A 22,351-nucleotide genomic window follows, 5' to 3' on the forward strand; every position below is an offset into this window, starting at 1 on the left:
AATATTCGTTTTTTTTTTTTTTTTTTTTCTTCACAGTACACATCACAGTGATCATCCCTCTCTGCTTCCAGCTTGTGTGGTGTAAAGAAGGCTCTAATACTACTGTGTGAGACTGGCGTGCAGAAATTCGCATATGCGAACATTTGCATATGCTAATTTTCGCATATGCGCATTTTTGCACGCGCTAATTTTGTATATGCTATTTATTATTCATATATGTAACTTTCGCATACGCAGATTTTCGCATATGCGAAAATAAAACGGGACTATAACGAGAATGCGAATATTCGCGAATATATGACGAATATTCGTCCGTATATTCGCGAATATTCGCGAATTCGAATATGGCCTATGCCGCTCAACACTAATAATTATATTAAGTCCATTTTTCTCCCCATAAGGTCTCTTTATTCTACCATGTTTACATGGAGCTCCCATCTTTGCTCTAGACAAGCCAGTTCTTCAGAGGAGTCTTCTGTTTCAATGGGTTTGTAAAGATTAGATAGCAATCCTTCCTGGCACTCTTCAGTGCCAACTTCTTTTATTGTTTTGTTACATACGTTTGGTATATAGAGGTGATGACTGGTTGGACTCCAATCTATAAAGAGAGTACCACATTCACTATAGTCTGTGCCATCTTTCACATCTGTGGTATCTGCATCTTGTTCTTCAGATGAGTCCTCACGTGGTTTATAATTTAATACATCCAGTCTGGGAATATGTTGATCATTTTTTGGGAGGTATGTAAATGTTTCTTCTGACCTCTCTGCCTTTTGAAAAGCTTCTACCGTATTCTTCTCTTGAATGGATGTAATAGTTTTATTGCATTTGATACGACCGTATTGATCCCCTTCCTTGTTTATAATAAGTGATGAAGCCATTGATGGTTTAGCAGGTGTTTCTAGAATATTATGTGGCATGTCATATGGTGACACGTGTGGTCTAGTAGCTGGCACTTGTTCCAGAAGACTGATATAGCCAATGTCCTCATCTTCTGGAACTCCTGAACTGTGACTGACATCATATCCATCATTTGTGAAGTAAAAATCTTCCTTCACCTGTGTTTTATCGTTTTTTTCAGCCATCATGGTGCTTTGCTCATTTGACTTACCAGACTCAATTGTGATGACGTTTATTGTTATGTTATGCGCATCAACAAAGACTAAATTGTTGTTATTGTTGGATGTTAGATTCTAAAACAGAAAAAACAGACACATTAACACAGTTCTTACAATGGTCTCCTTTATAGCATGTTAGTCTTCTTTTTCTGCCTACTATACAGGGCCGGATTAACGTAGGGGCGGATGGAGCGGACGCACAAACGGCCTGCACAGACCGACTGGCGCCCACAACAATCAAGCCTCAAACTCCCAGAAATGGCCCGCGGAACAAAAGTTTGCGGTATGTGAAATTTGTATTGCCCGACGCCCAGGACATGCAGTTCCGGGAGCTGGGCAGGTAACTTCTTCAGGCATTTAACCCTGCTTCAGGCGAGCAGCGCTACATGCCAGAAGACTTCACTTACCCCGCCCTCCTCCTCCTGGTCTCCGGTTGGCCGGCCCGAGTCTGATGAGGGACGTCGCGCATGTGACGTCCTTTCCGCAGACCCGCGCAGGATGTCAGTGACGTCATTTGTCAGGCCGCCGGGCAGAGAGGAGAACCTGCTACTACCTAATTTGGGGAGCCTGCTTCTACCTAATGTGGGGAACCTGCTACTACCTAATGTGGGGAACCTGCTACTACCTAATGTGGGGAGCCTGCTACTACCTAATGTGGGGAACCTGCTACTACCTAATGTGGGAAGCCTGCTACTACTTAATGTGTGGAACTTGCTTCTACCTAATGTGGGGAACCGGCTACTACTTAATGTGGGGAACCTGCTACTACCTGATTTGGGGAGCCTGCTTCTACCTAATGTGGGGAACCTGCTACTACCTAACGTGGGGAACCCGCTACTACCTAATGTGGGGAACCTGCTACTACCTAATGTGGGGAGCCTGCTACTACCTGTTGTTGGGAACCTTCTACTACCTAATGTGGGGAACCTGCTACTACCTAATGTGGGAAGTCTGCTACTACCTAATGTGGGGAACCTGCTTCTACCTAATGTGGGGAACCTGCTACTACCTTATGTGGGGAACCTGCTACTACCTAATGTGGGGAACCTGCTGCTACCTAATGTGGGGAACCTGCTACTACCTAATGTGGGGAGCCTGCTACTACCTAATGTGGGGAGCCGGCTACTACCTAATGTGGGGAACCTGCTACTACCTAATGTGGGGAACCTGCTACTACCTAATGTGGGGAGCCTGCTACTACCTAATATGGGGTACCTGCTACTACCTAATGTGGGGAGCCTGCTACTACCTAATGTGGGGAACCTGCTACTACCTAATGTGGGGAACCTGCTACTACCTAATGTGGGGAGCCTGCTACTACCTAATGTGGGGAACCTGCTACTACCTAATGTGGGAAACCTGCTACTACCTAATGTGGGGAACCTTCTACTACCTAATGTGGGGAACCTGCTACTACCTAATGTGGGAAGTCTGCTACTACCTAATGTGGGGAACCTGCTTCTACCTAATGTGGGGAACCTGCTACTACCTAATGTGGGGAGCCGGCTACTACCTAATGTGGGGAACCTGCTACTACTTAATGTGGGGAGCCTGCTACTTCCTAATATGGGGAGCCTGCTACTACCTAATGTGGGGAACCTGCTACTACCTAATGTGGGGAGCCTGCTACTACCTAATGTGGGGAACCTGCTACTACCTAATGTGGGGAACCTGCTACTACCTAATGTGGGGAGCCTGCTACTACCTAATCTGGGGAACCTGCTACTACCTAATGCGGGGAACCTGCTACTACCTAATGTGGGGAACCTGCTACTACCTATGTGGGGAACTTGCTACTACCTAATGTGGGGAGCCTGCTTCTACCTAATGTGTGGAGCCTGCTACTATCTAATGTGGGGAACCTGCTTCTACCTAATTTGGGGAACCTGCTACTACCAAATGTGGGGAACCTGCTACTACCAAATGTGGGGAACCTGCTACTACCAAATGTGGGGAGCCTGCTGCTACCTAATGTGGGGAGCCTGCTGCTACCTAATGTGGCGAGCCTTTTGCTACCTAATGTGGGGAGCCTTCTACTACCTAATGTGGGGAACCTGCTACTACCAAATGTGGGGAGCCTGCTGCTACCTAATGTGGGGAGCCTGCTGCTACCTAATGTGGGGAGCCTGTTGCTACCTAATGTGGGGAGCCTTCTACTACTTAATGTGGGGAACCTGCTACTACTAATGTGGGGACCTGCCTCTACCTAATGTGGGGAACCTGCCTCTACCTAATGTGGGGACCTGCCTCTACCTAATGTGGGTAGCCTGCCACTACCTAATGTGGGGAACCTGCCATAACCTAATGTGGGGAACCTGCCACAACCTAATGTGAGGAACCTGCCACTACCTAATGTGGGGAACCTGCTACTACCTAATGTGGGGAACCTGCTACTACCTAATGTGGGAAAACTGCTACTACCTAATGTGGGGAACCTGCTACTACCTAATGTGAGGGAAAAACATGCTATCTAAATAATGTAGGGAGCCTGCTACTACCAAATGTGGGGAACCTGCTACTACCTAATGTGGGGAACCTGCTACTACCTAATGTGGGGAGCCTACTTCTACCTAATGTGTGAAGCCTGCTACTATCTAATGTGGGGAACCTGCTTCTAATTTGGGGAGCCTGCTGCTACCTAATGTGGGGAACCTGTTACTACCAAATGTGGGGAGCCTGCTGCTAGCTAATGTGGGGAGCCTGTTGCTACCTAATGTGGGGAGCCTGCTACTACCTAATGTGGGGAACCTACTACTACCTAATGTGGGGAACATGCTACCTACCTAATGTAGGGAGCCTGCTACTACCTAATGTGGGGAACCTGCTACTACTAATGTGGGGACCTGCCTCTACCTAATGTGGGGAACCTGCCTCTACCTAATGTGGGGAACCTGCCTCTACCTAATGTGGGTAGCCTGCCTCTACCTAATGTGGTGAACCTGCCACTACCTAATGTGGTGAACCTGCCACTACCTAATGTGGGGAACCTGCTACTACCTAATGTGGGGAGCCTGCTACTACCTAATGTGGGAAAACTGCTACTACCTAATGTGGGAAAACTGCTACTACCTAATGTGGGGAAACTGCTACCTACCTAATGTGGGGAACATGCTACCTTCCTAATGTGGGGAAACTGCTGCCTGCCTAATGCTCCCCCCCCCCCCCCCCCAGAATAGCACCTCCATCATCCATAAGCTCATGCTATTACCACACAGGGGAAGGGGGAATGGGGGGCGGGGTTGCTGGTAGATGATGGTGGTGCTACTTCTGGTGGGGGGTGTTGCAGGTGGATGATGAGGGGCCCATGATGGGGGCAATATATGTAAGGGGCGCATGATGGGGGCATTATATGTAAGGGGCGCATGCGACCCAGCCTCACCCAGCTGCTACCTCCAGTGGCCCCAGATAATTTGAGTTTGAGACCCCTGCTCTATCACCTCTGTGCTGCCAGTGGCAGATCCAGGGATTGTTGCCCCTCCTGTACTATAGCATGGTGGATCGGGAGCTGTCAGTGGTCACGCTCCACCACCATTTCCTCACATTTCTAGGCCCATCACAATCTTCAGCACCAGGCTCATGATTCTCTTAATCTGTCCCTGCTACTATATTTCACTTATCCAAGAGAAATAGGGGTTATGAGCACTAGACAACCCTTATCTATATGCTAGGGCACATGGATGTAACTGGGAGAGGAAGAAAGTATTGTTCTGAAATAATATTATCAGAACAATCACACAACCCAGTAATAATAATAATAAATATATTATTATTATCCCAATAATGATATTCATAAAACTAACTGGGTAATATTTTATGCAATGGAGCAGAAGGGTGAACCCCAGAAAATCTGGTAAAAAAAAGTAAACCTGAATACTAAACATAGGCTAGAATATAGTCATAGACGTAGAATACTTACAAGAATTTGTGGTTGCTGTAGGTTACCAACGTGAACATATTTATGGACACCGTATCCTACACCAGAAACTGTAAATAATACCAGTATGACTCCCAAAATATAAAGCATTATTTTTCCTCTCTCTTCAGGGGTCTGGTCTGTAACAAAAACAAATCTGCAAGTTTCTTAAAGGGGTACTCCGCTGCTCAGCGTTTGGAACAAACTGTTCCGAACGTTGGAGTCGGCAGCTTGTGACTTCATAGCCCCGCCCCCTCATTATTTCAAGCACCACCCCCTCAATGCAAGTCTATGGGAGGGGCGTGACAGCCATCACGCCCCCTTCCATAGACTTTCATTGAGGGGGCAGGGTGTGATGTCATGAGGAGGCGGGGCTATAAATTCACGAGCTCCTGGTGCCGGCTCCAGCGTTCGGAACAGTTTGTTCCAAATGCTGAGCAGCAGAGTACCCCTTTAACTTCAACACACTAACCATGCAAAGGTATTTATACCAGTTATATATTCAGATTGAAATGCTAAGGATTTATCCACATGACAATTGGGCTCCAGGATAAACATTTACAAAAGAAAATGCTCCTACATGACAAACATCAGTTTGGGTCATCAGACCAAGGGAGGGCCAGACTTCTAGCTGTCATAAGCTGTCATGTAAAAATATGTATAAATTAGGCTAATGTGAACCCAGCCTAAGAATTCTGTTGGCTAGAGGCATGCTTAAAGGGGTACTCCAATGGAAAAAATGTTTTATTAAATCAACTGGTGCCAGAAAGTTAAACAGAATTGTAAATTATGTTGTGAAAAAATAACCCAAACCTCAAGGATAGTAGTTTAAAAAAAAATAAAAAAATAAAAATAAAAGAAACTGCACCAACCCCTCTTTTTCTTCTTAGAATTGTAAATTACTTCTATTAAAAAAATCTTTACCCTTCCAGAACTTTTTAGCAGCTGTATGCTACAGAGGGAATTCTTTTCTTTTTTGTCTTGTCCACAGTGCTCTCTGCGGCCACCTGATGTCCGTATGAGGAACTGTCCAGAGCAGTAGAAAATCCTCATTGCAAACCTATTCTGCTCTGGACAGTTCCTGACGCAGACAGAGGTGTCAGCAGAGAGCACTGTGGACAAGACAAAAAAAGAAATTAAAAAAAGAAAATAATTCCCTCTGTAGCATACAGCTTCTAAAAAGGACTGGAAGGGTGAACATTTTTTAATAGAAGTCATTTCCAAATCTGTTTAACTTTCTGGCACCAGTTGATTTAAAAAAAAAAATGTTTTCCACCGGAGTACCCCTTTAACCCCTTAAGGACCAAGGACGTACCGGTACGTCCTTGGTCCTGCTCTTCTGATATAACGCGGGGTTACACAGTAACCCCGCGTCATATCATGGCGGGCCCGGCATCATAGTGAAGCCGGGACCCGCCTCTAATCGCGGCGCCGAGCGCTATTAACCCTTTAGCCGCGCGCTCAAAGCTGAGCCGCGCGGCTAAAAGTGAAAGTGAAAGTTCCCGGCTAGCTCAGTCGGGCTGTTCGGGATAGCGGCGGCTAATTGCGGCATCCCGAACAGCTGACAGGACAGCGGGAGGGCCCCTTCCCGCCTCTTCGCTGTCCGATCGCCGAATGACTGCTCAGTGCCTGAGATCCAGGCATGAGCAGTCATCCGGCAGAATCGTTGATCACTGGTTTCCTATGAGAAACCAGTGATCAACATCGAAGATCAGTGTGTGCAGTGTTATAGGTCCCTATGGGACCTATAACACTGCAAAAAAAAAGTGGAAAAAAAAAGTGAATAAAGATCATTTAACTCCTCCCCTATTAAAAGTTTGAATCACCCCCCTTTTCCAATAAAAAAAAAAACACAGTGTAAATAAAAATAAAAATAAACATATGTGGTATCACCGCGTGCGGAAATGTCCGAATTATAAAAATATATCATTAATTAAACCGCTCGGTCAATGGCGTGCGCGCAAAAAAAGTCCAAAATAGTGCATTTTTGGTCACTTTTTATATCATTTAAAAATGAATAAAAAGTGATCAATAAGTCCTATCAATGCAAAAATGGTACCGTTAAAAACTTCAGATCACGGCGCAAAAAATGAGCCCTCATTCCGCCCCATACACGAAAAAATAAAAAAGTTATAGGGGTCAGAAGATGACAATTTTAAACGTATTAATTTTCCTGCATGTAGTTATGATTTTTTCCAGAAGTCCGACAAAATCAAACCTATATAAGTAGGGTATCATTTTAATCGTATGCACCTACAGAATACATATCAGGTGTCATTTTTACCGAAAAATGTACTACGTAGAAACGGAAGCCCCCAAAAGTTACAAAACAGCGTTTTTTTTTCAATTTTGTCGCACAATGATTTTTTTTCCCGCTTCACCATAGATTTTTGGGCAAAATGACTGACGTCATTACAAAGTAGAATTGGCGGTGCAAAAAATAAGCCATCATATGGATTTTTAGGTGTAAATTTGAAAGAGTTATGATTTTTTAAAGGCAAGGAGCAAAAAACGAAAATGCAAAAACGGAAAAACCTCCGGTCCTTAAGGGGTTAAAGTATGTTCTTTAGGAATGCGATTGTCCCATATATACATCAAAATACTCTTCATCATTTTTGTTAAAAAAAAAAAAAAGGGCTTAAATGGCAGAATGATGCACCTATATAGGCCTAAAACTGCATACAGCTATGGTATACATTCTGTTGCACTGTTCCAATGTGTCCTCTAATTGAACAAGTGGACAAATCCAGCATCTATTACTGCCACAGATGAGTTGTACAACAGCCATATTTTTGTAGATGTAGCTGTATTTACTTCTGTGAGGTTCCATTTGGATCTTCTATTGCAAATTCTGTCAAAGATCCAGCAGAATGCAATGATATTTGTCCAGTAGAATTACATCGTGACAGAAACCCAACAGATCTCATTGTAGTTAATAGAGTCCACTGAGCCCTGTCGGTTTCCCTCATTCTATGCAAATTACAGACTCTTTTGGCCCAATTGCCGCCTGTATTTTGCACCAAAGGAGTTATGGGTTCTAAAATAAGAACTTAAAAATATAACTAGCACATGGCCACTATGTTACACTTGTAACATATGCTCTAAGTTTATGTTACATTTAGCCATTAAAAGCATTGATAGGGTATAAGCCAGGAAAGTTTGATCAGTAGGGTTTGACCCCCAGTTCCTCTGCTGACCATCAAAGTACAGGCCGCTTCATGTTTCCCCAAGCAAGCTTTACTGTACACACAGTTGTGAGTAAGTCTTATTTAAGTGTGCCAGGACAGCTCTATCAGAGGGGTCCCTGAGAGTCAGACACCACTGATCAAACATTGATAACCTACTCAAAGGATAATGTAGTATTTTTTGCAGTTGTAAGTGTAACCCCCTGGGATTATTCTGCCACTATTCTGCATTACCTGAAGTGTCCAGTAGATGGCTGCCCCAACAAATGAGCTGAGCAGTGACCACAGCATCTGTGAGCAGTAGGTGAAACTACAGCTGGACTGACCTTGTTAAAGGTGGTGTAAGGGTAAACCTGAAGCTCCTCTCCCCTGGCCTACACCCTTTGCCATACCCAGAATAACAGCCATGAGGTTTGGTTGCAGACACTCCTGGTGATGTGGAGGAGAAGGACTTTGGGTCTAATCTCTCCTATGTGTCTAATCTCTCCTTTGGATCTGATCTCTCCTCTCCTAACAGCCGTTAGGGGGAAGATCAGGGTGAGATGCAAGTGTGCTTGTGGGTGGGTAAAGGAGACCTATATTCCCATTGCCTCATCTGACCTTAATATATTGTGTTATGTTAGACATAGTTATTTTTTTTCTCCTGCAATGCAGTTAGTTCAAGTTAGTTTGTGTATCCATAGGATTGAATGGTGTAATGCATAAAGTTAGGATAGAATCTGCTGATTTTGCTAATACTACTATTAATACTACTATTAATGCTACTTTCTGTGTAATCAATTTTATAATTTTTTTTGTTTTGTCTTTTTTTGTCTTTTTATTTTTAATTTTTGTTGTTTGTTTATAAATGATAAATATTTTGGTATGGAACATTAGAGGACTGGCAGGAAGAATAAAGCTGGCAGCAGTATTTAAATGGGTACTCCACCCCTAGACATCTTATCCCCCATCCAAAGGGCTGCCACGCCCCCTCCCATAGACTTGTATTGAGGGGGCGGGCAGTGACGTCATGATGCTCCGGTCCCTGTACAGTGACCCCCTGACCTACGATGGCCCCAACATACGATAATTTCAACATGCGATGGCCTCTCAGAGGCCATCGCATGTTGAAGGTAGCATCAACATACGATGCTTTTGTATGTCGGGGCAATCGCATAAACGACTATCCGGCAGCACTGACTGCTTCGGTGCCCCGTGTGCTCCGGTGATGGTGGGGGGCTCTCTACCTGTCCGTGTGGCTCCGGAGCTCCTCTTTGGTATCCCCTCCATCACCGGCGCTCTCCATCGTCGCCATCACGAGAGCGAGGATCCCGGGGGAAAAAATGTCCGGAGCATCGGGGACACCACACCCGCGGTGACAGCGATGGAGGGCGACATCCAGGGCAGCGGTGATGAGTGGTGATGGTCCGGAGCCGCGGGGACAGGTGAGTACAACTTCCTATACTTTACATTGCACGGATCCCTCAACATAAGATGGTTTCAACAAACGATGGTTCATTTGAAACGGATTATTATCGTATGTTGAGGGACCACTGTATTGCCCGTCATTACGTGCAGAGCGAACTCGCCCTCTGCAGTAATGATAGTGGGGTGCCGCAGTGGAGAACCTGGGGATCCCCAGCAGTGGGACCCCAGTGATCTGACATCTTATCCCCTATCCCTAAAGAAGCATGCTGTTTGGTTGCTATGGGCAACTGGGCAACTTTTCCTCTGCACAAGTTTTGATAAATCTCCCCCTTGTGCGTTGTGGCAAGGCTGGTGGCATTGGGTTTGGAGGGGTCATTTGTAGGGAAAAGGGGAGGATTATGCTGGAAAAGTGCAGAGCCTAATACTAATATGTTTGTGTTGCAGGTTCTGCCCAAGAGTTTTGGCTGGAACAGATTAGCATGATGTCGTGTGCCAGATGGGATAAAGATTTAGAAGAAATAAGTAAGGAAGAATGGAAAGTTATTTGGAAATGGGGGGAAACATGGGTTAAGGAATAGGAATCATAGAGTAACACAATTGTTTATTAATTATAGGTTATACTATACACCCAAGAAACTAACCAAAAGGAAAATAATATTGCTGTCCTAAATGTGGAGAAGTAGAGGCTGACTTTGCCCATACAGTGGTGCAATAAAGTATTTAGTCAGCCACCAATTGTGCAAGTTCTCCCACTTAAAAAGATGAGAGAGGCCTGTAATTTTCATCATAGGTATACCTCAACTATGAGAGACATAATGAGAAACAAAAATCCATAGAATCACATCTGACTTTTAAACAATGTATTTGCAAATTATGGTGGAAAATAAGTATTTGGTCAATAACAAAAGTTCATCTCAATACTTTGTTATATTCCCTTTGTTGGCAATGACAGAGGTCAAATGTTTTCTGTAAGTCTTCACAAGGTTTTCACACACTGTTGCTGGTATTTTGGCCCATTCCTCCATTCAGATCTCCTCTAGAGAAGTGATGTATTGGGGCATTCTCTGGGCAACACAAACTTTCAACTCCCTCCAAAGGTTTTCTATGGGGTTCTATCTGGAGACTGGCCACTCCAGGACCTTGAAATGCTTCTTACGAAGCCACTCCTTCTTTACTCGGGCGGTGTGTTTGGGATCATTGTCATGCTGAAAGACCCATCCACGTTTCATCTTCAATGCCCTTGCTGATGAAAGGAGTTTTTCACTCAAAATCTCACGATACCTGGCCCATTCATTTTTTTTCTTTTACACTGATCAGTCGTCCTGGTCCCTTGCCAGAAAAACATCCCCAAAGCATGATGTTTCCACCCCCATGTTTCACAGTAGGTATGGTGTTCATTGAATGCAACTCAGCATTCTTTCTCCTTCAAACACGACAAGTTGAGTTTTTACCCAAAAATTCCACAGTTGGTTTCATCTGACCATATGACATTCTCCCAATCCTCTTCTGGATCATCCAAATGCTCTCTAGCAAACTTCAGACAGGCCCGGACATGTACTGGCTTAAGCAGGGGGACACATCTGGTACTGCAAGATTTGAGTCCCTGGCGGTGTAGTGTTTTACTGATGGTAACCCAGGTCTCTACCTCTGGCACGATCCGTCCACACAGGTTGCCCAGATGGAACTTGGCACAGATGGTTAGCATTGTCAGGACGAAGCACCGGTCAGAAGGCTGGCGGTAAAGGAGCGTAATCGGGTCAAAGGCACAAGGTCAGGAGGCAGGTGGCAAAGGAGCAAGGTCAGGCAACAGGCTGGAGGTCAGGAACACTAATATGGCACACAAATGAAAAGCTTTCTCTAGGGCACTAAGCACGAAGATCCAACACCATGATAGGGAAGTGCCGGACTAATATAGAGTCCGCCCAGCAGGTGACCAGTTATGGGCATACTGGCCCTTAAAGTCCAGCAACGCCGACGCATGCGCGCCCTAAAGGAAGGGGGTGCACGTTCTAGCCAAGCACAGAAACAGGTAGAACGGGGACAGCAGGAGGTAAGTGAGCTGCCGCAGGCACTAGACGAGGGGCGCTCACGGCTGGACAGAATGGCCGGAGCATTGCCCCTAGCAACGCCCGGGACACGTGTGCGGGAACGTCCCACACCGCGAGTCCCGGGACCAGGCTCACCGCTCTTGTGATCATTTTGACACCACAGGGTGAGATCTTGCGTGGAGCCCCAGATCTAGGGAGATTATCAGTGGTCTTGTATGTCTTCCATTTTCTAATAATTGCTCTCACAGTTGATTTCTTCACACCAAGCTGCTTACCTATGGCAGATTCAGTCTTCCCAGCCTGTTGCAGGTCTACAATTTTGTTTCTGGTGTCCTTTGACAGCTCTTTGGTCTTGGCCATAGTGGAGTTTGGAGTGTGACTGTTTGAGGTTGTGGACAGGTGTCTTTTAAATAAAGATAACAAGTGCAAACAGGTGCCATTAATGCAGGTAACGAGTGGAGGACAGAAGAGACTTTTAACCTTTTGCCGCAAATGGATGTTTATGAACGTCCATCTGCAGCTCCCGAGATACGACACCCACTCAGGAGGTGAGCGCTCATTATACCTGGTGGGTCCCGGTTGCTATAAGAAACCGGGACCCACGAATAATGCCGGACATTGCCGATCGGGCTGATGTCTAGCATTAAACCTTTAGACGCGGTGATCAAGCAAGGAGGATCCCTACCTGCCGCCTCGCTGTCCGATCACTGAATGACTGCTCCGTGCCTGAGATACAGGCAGGAGCAGTAGAGCGGCAATAATACTGATCAATGTCATGTGCCAATGCCAGTGATCAGTATAGGAAATCGGTGTGCAATGTTATTGTCCCCTATGGGAGTGAAAATAAAGTGTTAATAAATGTGATTTAACCCCTATCCTAATAAAAGTTTGACTCGCCCCTTTTCCCATTTAAAAAAAAACCTGTGTAAATAAAAATAAACATATGTGGTATCGCCGTGTGCATAAATGTCGGAACTATAAAAATATATTGTTAATTAAACTGCATGGTCAATGGCGTACACGTAAAAAAATTCCAAATTCCAAAATAGCATATTTTTGGTCACTTTTCATACCATAAAAAATGAATAAAAAGTGATCAAAAAGTCCGATCAAAACAATAATGGTACTGATAAAAACATCAGATTATGGCACAAAAAATTTGCACTCATACTGCCCCTTATACGGAAAAATAAAAAAGTTATAGGGGTCAGAAGAGGAAATTTTTCAACGTATTAATTTTGGTGCATGTAGTTATAATTTTGTTTAGTAGTAAAATAAAATCAAACCTATATAAATTGCATATCCCTGCAACTGTATGAACCTACAGAATAAATATTATATGCAATTTTTACCGAAAACTGCACTGCGTAGAAACAGAAGCCCTACAAATAATTTTTTTCTGGTTTTGCCATAGATTTTGTAGTGAAATTATTAATGATTATAAAGTAAAATTGTTGGCACAAAGAACAAGCCCTCATATCAATTATTAGGTGGAAAATTGAAAGTGTTATGATTTTTAGAAGGTGAGGAGGAAAAAACAAAAGTGCAAAAATGAAAAATCACCAAAGAGGGAAGGGGTTAAAAAAGAAGTTACAGGTCAGTGAGAGCCAGAAATACTTATTTTCCACCATAATTTGCAAAAAAAATATTTAAAAAAATCAGACTGTGATTTTATGGATTTTTTTTCTCATTATGTCTCTCATAGTTGAGGTATATCTATGAGGAAAATTACAGGCCTCTCTCTTTTTTTTTTAAGTGGGAGAACTTGCACAATTGGTGGCTGACTAAATACTTTTTTGCCCCACTGTATGTACTACAGATGTCCCCAGGTTCAAAAGTTATGGTACCAGGTGATAAAAGAATTTGAAAAAAACTGCAAATTAAGTTGATAGAAAATCTCAAAATTTGGCTATTGGGTATGATGGAACTGATTAAGTGTAAAGAGCTAGCGATCAAATTGATTTTTATTTTGAGACTGCTGATATCTAGAAAATGGATGAGTAAGGAAAATATAGGATCAAATGAATATATGGGGACAGTCAGAAATATAAACAATCTGGAATTTTGGCATGCAGTAAAAAAGGAGGCTTGAAAAATGTCATGCAGTATGGGACAAATGGATAATGACAATGTCAATAGAAGAAAAAGTTGATTTTGTGGACATACTAAAATAAGTAATATAAAATATATATATATATATATATTCTCCTCTCTCATTTCCAGTGCCGCTTGGGGTGGCAGGGGAAGGGTAGGATGGGGTTAGAAAATAATAATAATAATAAAAAAAAGTTAGTTTGTGTCAGTTTCATTAATATCTAAAATGTTTCCAGCGGGACCCCATATCCATACCCCGGATGCTCTGTTGGGTCAAGGCACTGCTGCAGATATGTTCTCTAGCTCCTAGAAAGCGGAGGCTCAGGTTCGGCCTGCAGAACACAGAGAGGTAACAAGGAGAAGGGACACCAAAGATACAGGTGGACACCCTCAAAGCATTGTTACAGAAGTTGAGGAGCCGTGGCCCTTCAGAATTCTCTATGAAAAGTACATCTGCCAATAAGTTGCGCAACAGAAATCTGCAACAAAGCCCAATTCAAGCAAGATACCAGCATACATATTGCCAGGGAAGTGACTGTACGATAACAGAACCATCATTCACATGGAAGATTGTTAATATAATGCACGAAGAAGCCAAGGGAACCTCTCTTACAGAATGATTCTCCTTTCTGGTTAATATAGTAGAGACCCTATTGTGAGAACTCAATTAATAAATTGTACATGTTCTAATAAAGCATGTGAACAGACCGTGTCTTCATAACAAAATCAAATTCATAGGAAGATATTACATTTTTTTTTAACATTTCAGCTTACCTGCTTTTGCCCCTATACATGTTTTGTTCGAAAAGGTAGTAGCAGATCTGAACCAAGACAATTTTGCAGATACGCAGTGTTTTCTTTGTAGATCTATATTTTCTATCGTATAATATGAGTTCTAAATTTAAAAAAAAATTATTCCTCTCACTTTATATATTACTTAACAACATGCCTATAAGTTAAAGGGGTATTCCTTCCACAAATGCAAGTAATCAATACCCTATACCCAGGGATAACCTTTTGATCGTGGGGATCAACCCCCCCCCCCCCCCCCCCCCCATCCTCAGATCAGACTGTTATCCCCCTATACTGAGTGGACAGGATAACTTGTGATTGTGGGAACTAATTTGTTCCCACAATTCCTCAGATCCTTTCACTATTTTAATATTTACTATTTTATGTTGTGCTTAAAAAAAAATCTTGTTTCCCCATCATTCTTCCCTCAATACCCCATAATGACAAAGTGAAAATAGAATGTTAAAAATATTTGCTAATTTATTGAAAAGGCAAAACTAAAATATTGCATTGACAGAAGTATTCAGACCCTTTACTCAGTACTTAGTTGAAGCACCTATGGCAGCAATATAAGCCTCCTCTTGGTAAGATGCCACAAGGTTTCTCACACCTGGATTTGGGGATTTTATGCCATTGTTCTCCGCAGGTCCTCTTTAGCTCTGCCAGGATGGATGAGGCCTACTACTGTGTTGTCTTGGCTGTGAGCTTAGGGTCATAGAGGGAGATTTATCAAAACCTGTGCAGACCAATCAGCAACCAATCAGATTTCTTCTTTCATAAATAAAAAAAAGCATCCAAAAAAATTAATGAAGCAATTTGATTGGTTGCCATGGGCAACTGCACCTCTTTTTTTTTCTTTTACACAGGTTTTGATAAATCTCCTTGATTGTTTTGTTGGAAGTTCTTCAGCCTAGTCTGAGGTCCAGAGCACTCTGGATCAGAATTTTATTTAGAATATCGCTGTACTGGTCAGGCTTGAGGGAAAGCTGTACTCCAAATAACTTTCCCTTAGCCCTGACCAGTCTCTTTATTCCAACTGCTGAAAAACACTTCAACATTATGATGCCGCCATCAACGTGCTTTACTGTAGGGATGTATTGGGCAGGTGATGAGCAGTATCTGGTCTCCAGACATGACGCTTAGAATTGAGACCAGAAAACCTTAGTTTTATCAGACGAGAGAATCTTGTTTCTCACATTCTCTCTGAGAATCCTTTAGGTGCTTTTAGCAAACTTCAAATGGGCTTTCATATGTCTTGCACTGAGGAGAGGCTTCTTTCTAGCCTATCCTCCATAAAGCCCAGATTGTGGAGTGCTGTAGTGATGGTTCACCTTCTGGACGTTTCTCCCATCTGCACAAAGAATCTTTGGAGCTGCACCAAAGGGACCATTGGGTGCTTGGTCATCTCTCTTACCAAGGTCCTTCTTCCTCGATTACTTAGTTTTGTGGGATGGCCAGCTCTAGGAAAGTAGAATAATAAGAATAATGGAGGTCACGGTGCTATTGGAAACTTTCAGTGCAGCAAAAACTTTTTTTGTACCCTTCTCCAGATCTGTGTCTCCACACAATCCTGTATCTGTTAGCTGAGATGGACTTCAATCAAAGTTCGGAAGCATCTCAAGGATGACCAGAAGAAATGGAAAGCCACTGCAGTTAAATTTTAAATGTCTTAGTAAAGGGTCTGAATACTTATGTTCATGCAAAACTTAACTGTTTCCTTTTTAGAGAAAATTGGAAACATTTCAAAAAATTTTTTTTACATTCTCATTATGGGGTTTGAGTGTAGGTCAATTGGGGAAAGCTTGAATTTTTATTTTATTTTAGCACAAGGCCACAACATAACAAAATGTGAAAAATATTTAAAGGGTCTGAAGACCTTCTGAATGTATTGTAGATTTTTGGCCCCTTTCACACTACACACTACTAACATGGAGTTGGGTCCCCCTTTGCAGCTATAACAGCCTCCACTGTCCTGAGAAGGCTGTACTCAAGATTACAAAGGATGCCTATGGGAATTAGACCTCAGTAGGCCAAATCATTTTTGTAAGGTCAAACAGTGATGTTGGGCTAAAAAGTTTAATTTGCAGTTGGTGAGTTAGTCCAGGCCAAAGGTGTTTGATGGGATTGAGGTTAGGGTTTTGTGAAGGCCACTTCAGATCCTCCATGTCAAACTTTACTTTTCTAATAGAACTCATTCAATGGAAAGACTCTCAGTTATCCTGGAACAGAAAGTGGTCTTCTCCAAACTGTTGCCACAAACAGAAGCATATCACTGCCTAAAATGTCTTTGTATGCTGTAGCATTAATGTTACGCTAAAGGAAGTAGCCCAAGCCCAAAAGGGAAACAGCCTGATTATCTTTCACCCATTAAATTTTACATCACACTGTGAGGCTATGTTCACACTACGGAATGTCCACACAGAGAATCACCGTGGGAACATTCCACAAACTCTGGGGACCGCACAGGAATGCGCAGTCTCATAGACGGCTATGCATACCGTGCAGTGTCTGCAGAAAGAATGAACACTTGGTCCATCAGACTGCTAGTGAAATGTAATTCATCACTCCAGGAAAACACATATCTACTGCTCCAGGGTCTAATGATGGAGTACTTGGCATGTGTACTGTGCTCTTAGGCTTGGGTGCAAATGCTGAACCATTCAAGCCCAAACATAAAGGTTCCTATGCACAGTTCTTGGGCTGATGTCAATTCCGAAGGCAGTTTGGAACTGCGTAGCAAGTGATGCAACAGTGGATAGGTGATTTTTACTTGTCTCGGGCTTCAGCGCTTTCACGTCCCAATAACAGCACTTACCGTTGGGCAGTAATTTCTAACAGCTTAAATATTTTAAGATATATTACACACTGATTTGTGGCATATGTGCTATCCATTGACACATTTCAGGCGCTCTTACACTAGGCATTTACTTTATGACCACTAGCGCTTTTTATTCACTGATAATTGCAGGCTGCACCTAGATTGGGCACTGCTAAAAGGGAATGTGTCGCCTAGATTTTCTTTTCCTGATTAGACCCAGATACCTAAATTTGTCCTTTTTTAATATGTTTTTTTGTTTTTATTTTTATTGTACATTATTACACGGGCTGCAATCTTGTCTGAGCTGTCTCTAACAGCATTTAGTAATATGCTTAACACCAGGACCCATGGATCATAGGCAGCAATAGACAGGACCTGTGCCATTTAGTTGTCTTGAAGATGATATTGAGCATTCTCTGTGACCTTTTTCAGAGGTCATGCTACAGGGAGGGGATGCTAATATTTGCTGGGAATGGTGGGGATCCAGTGTAATCTCTCAATTGGTGCCCGCTTTCACTGACCTTATTACTGGGAAATGATCTGTACAGAACAAGAAATCTCAGCTTAGTTTTAGACCTAGTGACCTTAATAGAAACTAAATTTCAGGATTAAAATATAGTGAGCATTCTATAAATTATAAAAAAAAAATAGGATAAACATAAAAACCTGATTTGAACAGTAGGTCATTTTCCGACTACACATTTCCTTTAAAGTGCAAGTCCAGGAGCCATAACTGCTGTGTAAAATTGCATTTACAGTCACTAATTTCTTCATTACAAGTTTATGACCTATATATACTACGGCTGTCAATAAAAACTGCATGGATGTGTGCTTGAATTTATTCCTTGTTTGTAATGAGTGTGGATGAAACACCTGAACTTAACTAGGAGGGTTGTCCACACACTTTACTTTTACACACATACTTTTGGCAAACCTTGGGGAAACCTAAAGGCCCCAATTATTAGTGAAGTTGTAGAAGGTCACCACTGAATCTATTCTTATAATACAGCAGTTTTGAATCATGACTTACCTCTGTTTTATATAGTTTTTCAGAAACATTTATTTCATATTGTAATCCATCATAAATACCACTGAGATTTTCCACAACATGAGTCAAATTTATAGTTAATGATGTACCAGTTAGGAAAAGTCTGACATTTGGAGGATCAAGTATAGCTAAAATAAAGAATGAAAAAACACATGTAGTAAATGAGTGTATGCCGCGCAGCGCCATAGCAACGACGCAGGGGACGCACAGCGGAGGCCTGAAGCAGCGCAGACCCGACCCCGACAACAGGTAATTATACAACCGGGGATGGGGGAGGCAACGGGGCAGCGGCGCCGGCAATGGGTGCCGCTGCCCCTTCTCTCCCCCTGGCTATCGGCGCCGCTGCCCCATTGCCGGCGCCACTTCTCTCCTCCTGGCTATCGGCGCCGGCAATAGGGCAGCGGCACCAATAGCCAGGCGGAGAGAAGGGGCAGCGGCGCCGATAGCAGGGGGAGAGAAGCCAGAAGCGACGGCAGGTCTCTACACCTGCAAAAGCTGCTGCAGTTCATTGATTTAAAGCGCCCGCTTTAAATCATTGAACTGCAGCGGTTTATCGGCGTATAACACGCAGATAGACTTTAGGATAAAAATTTTAGCCTAAAAAAATTGTGTTATATGCCGATAAATACGGTAAGTAGCAGGGAGGCACTAAAAATTTGTAAGAGATAAAGATTGCTACAAAGTAGAAGAACCCAAAAACTGAAAATGTTGGCCTCCTAAAATATAATCCCGGTGTAATAGTGTAGAAGGATGAGGAAAAGGCCAATCTACTAAATGCTTTCTTCTCTACTGTATTTATTTAAAAAAAAAAAAAAAAAAACAATGTCAGATGACATGAGAAGGGATAATGTAAATTCTCCAAAAAAGCTCACCTGTTTAACCCAACACAAGTGCAGATGGCCTTATCATCATTAACACACAAATCGCAGCATGGTGGCATCCATTCCAGAGTTTTGCAGGAATTAGGTACCATGCTAGTCAGACCCTTCTTCTTTATATTTAAACATTCTATAATGTTAGGGATTATTGCACAGGACTGGTGGTTGGCAAATGTGGTGTCAGTATTTAATTCCGGAAACCAGTGGCATAATCTGAATATGCTGGGCCCATTAGAAAAACTGTTAGAGGGCCCCCAGCTGTAATGCTTCATATATAGTACTGGTCTACTCCTATAGGAAAAAAATACTTTATGGGCCCCTCAGGTTCCTGGGGACTGAATGCAACCGCACCCTCTGCATCCCTTATAGTTTTACCCCTGCTGGCAACTATAGGCCTGTAAGTCTAACATTTGCTGTGCGTAAAATTTTTGAGGGTTTTCTTAATGTCTTGATGAAAATCCCCTTCTAACACAGCATCAACATGGGTTTATGCGTCATCAGATCTGATCAGCATCTATGAGGAGGTCAGTTATAGATTGGACCGGGGTAAAGCTGTGGATGTTGTATATCTGGACTTTTCTAAGGCATATCATACTGTGCCACACAAAACATTAGTACATAAAATGAGGATGCTGTGACTAGGGGAGGGTATATGTAAGTTGGTAGGCAACTGGCTCAGTGATAGAAAACAGAGGCTTGGTATCAATGGTTGGGTAACAGTTACAAGTGGGGGTACTGCAGGGGTCAGTATTGGGTCCACTTCTTTTCAATATGTTTATTAATGACCTTGTAGAGGGATTACAGAGCAGAATTTAAATATTTAAAGATGAAACTATGCAGTAAGCATAAAGCTACGATCTTGCAAAATTCTACTTCAGTTTTAAACTTGCAGTGGTAATGGATTTATCAGGTGCAAATGTTAAACAAAAAGTCGAAAGCCCTTCCACTCTATACCAGACCTGGCTTACAAAACTGCCTTTGGAGAGCACTTTTCAAAAGTCTCACATTTTTTGCGCAACTGCGACTTTATTCAAAAAAGTTGCAAAAGACAGGAGGACTCAAACAAAATGGTGTTCTGAAGTAATATATTGTTTTTTGCTTACGTGTGTCAAATTTATCAACCTCCTGCGATAGTATGATAAATATGTTGCATGTAAGCAAAACCAAAGCAAATGCAGAGTAGGGCGACTGGAAATTTTTTGTTTGGGAGAATTACAGTACCATGGCAGGTTATTTAGTTTGGAGAAGACAAATTAGGGTTAATTTGATCACTATTTACAAATATGGAATGGACATTACTGAGATATTTCTACTTTTTATACTTAGGCTGGTTAGCATAAGAAGGTGGCATCATTTACTTTAGAGGAAAGAAGGTTTCACCATTATTACAGGTAAGAGTTCTTTACAGTAAGAGCAGTGAGACTATGGAACACTTTGCCACATGATCACATGATGTTCAAGGTGGCCTAGATGTTTTAATAAGAAAATATAATATTACAAGTTATGGATACTAGATTTATGTGGATACAACGTTCATCCAGGGATTATTCTGAATGCCATAGTGGAAAGAATTTTTCGTCTGTTATGGGGCAATTGGCATCAGCCTTTCTCTGTATTGACACAGCAGCTGGTATTAGGTTAAACGTGTTGGACTATTTTTCCAACTTATTATCTATGTAAACAATGATGTCAGACACCAAAAAGGCTGTCAATAAAGATAAAGGAGGAAGCACAGGATCCCCAATCTGATCAGATCTCACACTCCCACCCTGCTAACTTCAAAGCTGATTTGTGATCAGACTACTTGTCAACTTGAATGTGGTCAGAAGTCAGCTTAGAAGTTCCTTAAATGGGCACTGTCAGATACAAAAACTTTTTATATGTTGAACATTTTGGCAAAACATTAACCTTTCCAATATACTTCATTAGAAAATTTTATTTCCTTTTTATAGAAATCATGTCTTATAAAATCATGGCTTCGTCCAAGCTGAAGCACAGGCATAGACAAAGTCCAGTGTCACGCCGAGCGCTCCGGGTCCCGCTGCTTCCCCGGAGCGCTCGCCTCGTGCTTCTGTATGGAGCGCTCCGGTCGGCACCGCTGACCGCGAGCGCTGCTTCCATGTTCCCGGAGGGGACGCGATCCGAGGTGTATGACGTGCCTGCTCTCGGATCGCGCCCCGTGTCTCTCACCTGCCCCGTTCTCCTGCTGAGTCCCGGCACGCATGGCCCCGCTCTATAGGGCGCGCTCACGCCGGGTCTCTCAGATTTAAAGGGCCAGTGCACCATTAATTGGTGCCTGGACCAATTGGTTCCTTACATTCCCTACACTATATAAACCCACTTCCCCTTCCTGTCCCTGCCGGATCTTGTTGCCTTGTGCCCTGTGAAAGCGCTCTGTGTGTTCCATTGCCTGTGTATCCAGACCCTTGCCGTTGCCCCTGACTACGAACCGTTGCTGCCTGCCCAGACCTTCTGCTACGTCCGACCTTGGTCTTGCCTTGTCCCTGTGTACCGCGCCTGTCTCAGCTGTCAGTGAAGTTGAGTCACTATCGGGTGGAACGACCTGGGGGTTACCGGCCGCTGCAAGTCCATCCAGCTTTGTGGCGGGCTCTGGTGAAAACCAGTAACCCCTTAGATTCCGTTCCCCTGGTACGGCCCAAACCATCGCCTCACTGACAGAGAGGATCCACCACCCGTGTCCTCTCCGCATACCAGTCAGGATCCTGACATCCAGTAAGTGAAGGTGGGCTAGCACTCCTCTGTGCTCTCTCCTGTCTGATAGTACTCCTCTGTGCTCTCTCCTGTCTGATAGTATTCCTCTGTGCTCTCTCCTGTCTGATAGTACTCCTCTGTGCTCTCTCCTGTCTGATAGCACTCTTCTGTGTTCTCTCCTGTCTGATAGTATGCCTCTGTGCTCTCTCCTGTCTGATAGCATTCCTCTGTGCTCTCTACTGTCTTATAGGACTCCTCTGTGCTCTCTCCTGTCTGATAGTACTCCTCTGTGCTCTCTCTTTCTGATAGCACTCCTCTGTGTTCTCTCCTGTCTGATA

General features: G+C 43.2%; 1 protein-coding gene across 2 annotated transcripts in view; it reads right to left on the minus strand.

Moving 5' to 3' along the window:
* Positions 1-376: 376 nt before the first annotated feature.
* Positions 377-22,351, minus strand: part of LOC130360754 (interleukin-20 receptor subunit alpha-like) — an 80,016-nt gene continuing 58,041 nt past the window's right edge. For both annotated transcript variants that reach the window (XM_056563326.1, XM_056563325.1), the window contains exons 5-8: positions 18,406-18,551; positions 14,540-14,660; positions 5,035-5,171; positions 377-1,193 (exon numbers count right to left, since the gene is read on the minus strand). In XM_056563326.1, the coding sequence (XP_056419301.1) occupies positions 408-1,193; positions 5,035-5,171; positions 14,540-14,660; positions 18,406-18,551 (1,190 nt within the window). In that variant the 3' untranslated portion in view covers positions 377-407. The remainder of the gene's footprint in view (positions 1,194-5,034; positions 5,172-14,539; positions 14,661-18,405; positions 18,552-22,351) is intronic.

Source organism: Hyla sarda, chromosome 3, assembly GCF_029499605.1.
Source record: "Hyla sarda isolate aHylSar1 chromosome 3, aHylSar1.hap1, whole genome shotgun sequence".
NCBI classification, from domain to species: Eukaryota; Metazoa; Chordata; class Amphibia; order Anura; family Hylidae; genus Hyla; species Hyla sarda.